This window comes from Papaver somniferum, chromosome 5 (genome assembly GCF_003573695.1).
Source record: "Papaver somniferum cultivar HN1 chromosome 5, ASM357369v1, whole genome shotgun sequence".
Classification (NCBI taxonomy): Eukaryota; Viridiplantae; Streptophyta; class Magnoliopsida; order Ranunculales; family Papaveraceae; genus Papaver; species Papaver somniferum.
Window position 1 is genome coordinate 174,773,012 of NC_039362.1, and position 1,815 is coordinate 174,774,826.

At 36.7% G+C, this 1,815-nt stretch overlaps 1 protein-coding gene across 1 annotated transcript; it reads right to left on the reverse strand.

Annotated features, from left to right (window-relative positions):
- Positions 1 to 253: 253 nt before the first annotated feature.
- On the reverse strand, positions 254 to 1,191 carry LOC113280106 (expansin-like A2). The gene is made up of 2 exons (XM_026528759.1): positions 815 to 1,191; positions 254 to 713 (listed from the first exon to the last, which is right to left on the reverse strand). The coding sequence occupies exons 1-2, from the start codon at positions 1,018 to 1,020 to the stop codon at positions 254 to 256; spliced, it is 666 nt and encodes a 221-aa protein (XP_026384544.1). The 5' UTR covers positions 1,021 to 1,191.
- Between the last annotated feature and the right edge of the window lie 624 nt (positions 1,192 to 1,815).

Sequence of the window (1,815 nt, forward strand, 5' to 3'; positions counted from 1 at the left end):
CAGACAACTAGTGAAAAATGAAATCAAGTCGTGATATCTTCCGAACCTTGTTCTCATGCTTCACAACTGCCTCAAACACAGACACCTGAAAATTACAAATTCCAAATGATTCATTAACGAATACCACTTCATAATCAGTTCAAGATTTCTATGAATATAAAAAAACGACCACATACTCCAAAAGCACCGCCACTACTAAAATCTGCTGACACACATACAAACGCATTGTAATCTGCTAGTACACATACAAAATTCATGTGTCATCAGAAGTTACACATGCATATGGCATGCGTAATAAGAAGTTACATATCCTGGTACAATTACAACCACTTCGGACATCTATAATGCCGTTCAACTGAAAACCCAAATCATAAATTTCTCCAATTTTCCAATTAGCAGGCACATGTCTGGAGGAAGACTGATATGCGTGTAAATCATGCCCTTTATATACAAGAAGCTTAAAACTTAGACGACCTCCGGTAGGAACTCTTCTGATTCCTTCAGGAATTCTTCTTATTTCCCATACTGCACCATATTTATGGGTCATGCCTAGCTCCACACTACTAGAATTGGTGTCTGCGTACATTACCGAGATTGAAAAGATTCCTGTTTGACCACCTTGGTAAAGCAATGTAAGCACGAAACGATCTCGTTTCTTGTTGCTTTCATCTACTTTTATTGACATATTCTGGTTCTTGTATTCACAGGGTATCCTACACGTAAACAGCGATGCAAGACCCCGACAAGTACATTAAATGTTACTACTAAAGAACTCTAAACCGCAATTAAAGAAATAATCATTTAATTAATATACCTTTCGTATTCCACCTCGACATGAGATCTGAGTGCTAAGAGTTCTCTGGCTTTACCTTTAGCAGCCATTGACATAAAAGCTCTGTCGCTGAGAATCAAATCTATACCTACGTTCCGAAGTCTTGTTTGGCGATGGATGCTGTCAGTTAGAACCACGTTAGTACCTCTTCCTCTACAAAATGTCTTGTTCTTGCAAGTTACCTGCATATCTATATCAACAATAAAGTAAAAACGTGCATAAGCCTATAGATTGAAATTTCTAAAATGGATGTTACGGTATTGCAATTTTATGTACATATATGCAGGATCCGCAGACGTTAACACCCTTTTCTTCTAAAAGAGAAGAAATTCCAGATGCTATGTAACCTTTATTGAAGCCTTTAGCTATAGAACCATACCCACATGCACCAGCTGCATTCATACGGGGATTTAAACACTGGTGCAATTCTATACTAATATAAGATTATGTCAGAAGAGTTGACATTATGCCATTGGCATATATATATATATGATATACCCCATGTGACGTGACGAGCTTATCTAGACAACAAGTTGCTCAAGTAAGTTGCTTCATTATTAACATTTTAGGACCAAACACATCCCACAAATCAGTGAATTCTATAAAGGTTTAACTAAAGAAGATGAAATTTCAAAGCAAATCAAAATAAAAAGTCAGCCAATCCATAGCATCACCAGGAGAAAGAGTAATATTTCATTAGTCTTCGAATCACCAAAAACAGTATAAATACAGATTAAACATAAGTCTTCCTAATCAACATTAACTAAATTAAAATCTTCACTGAACTAATAATCCTTTCAAGTCATGTTTCTCTAAACAGACAGCGAAACCAACTGCTCAACATTTGGAGGGGTTTTCGACAATATTTTCTTCTCTAGATTTGAGGCCATAGTGGTGCTCTCACTGTATGATTGTCTTGTAGGGCTGGTTTCGTTATTTTCCGCAAAGGTACACATCATTGTCTTGTAGGGCTGGTTTTCGTT

Coding starts and splice junctions, on each gene's coding strand:
- LOC113280106 (XM_026528759.1), bottom strand. CDS start 1,020: ATGCAGGTAACTTGCAAGAACAAGACATTTTGTAGAGGAAGAGGTACT. Junction 714..814: donor GTCGAGGTGGAATACGAAAG/GTATATTAATTA, acceptor GTTTACGTGTAG/GATACCCTGTGAATACAAGA.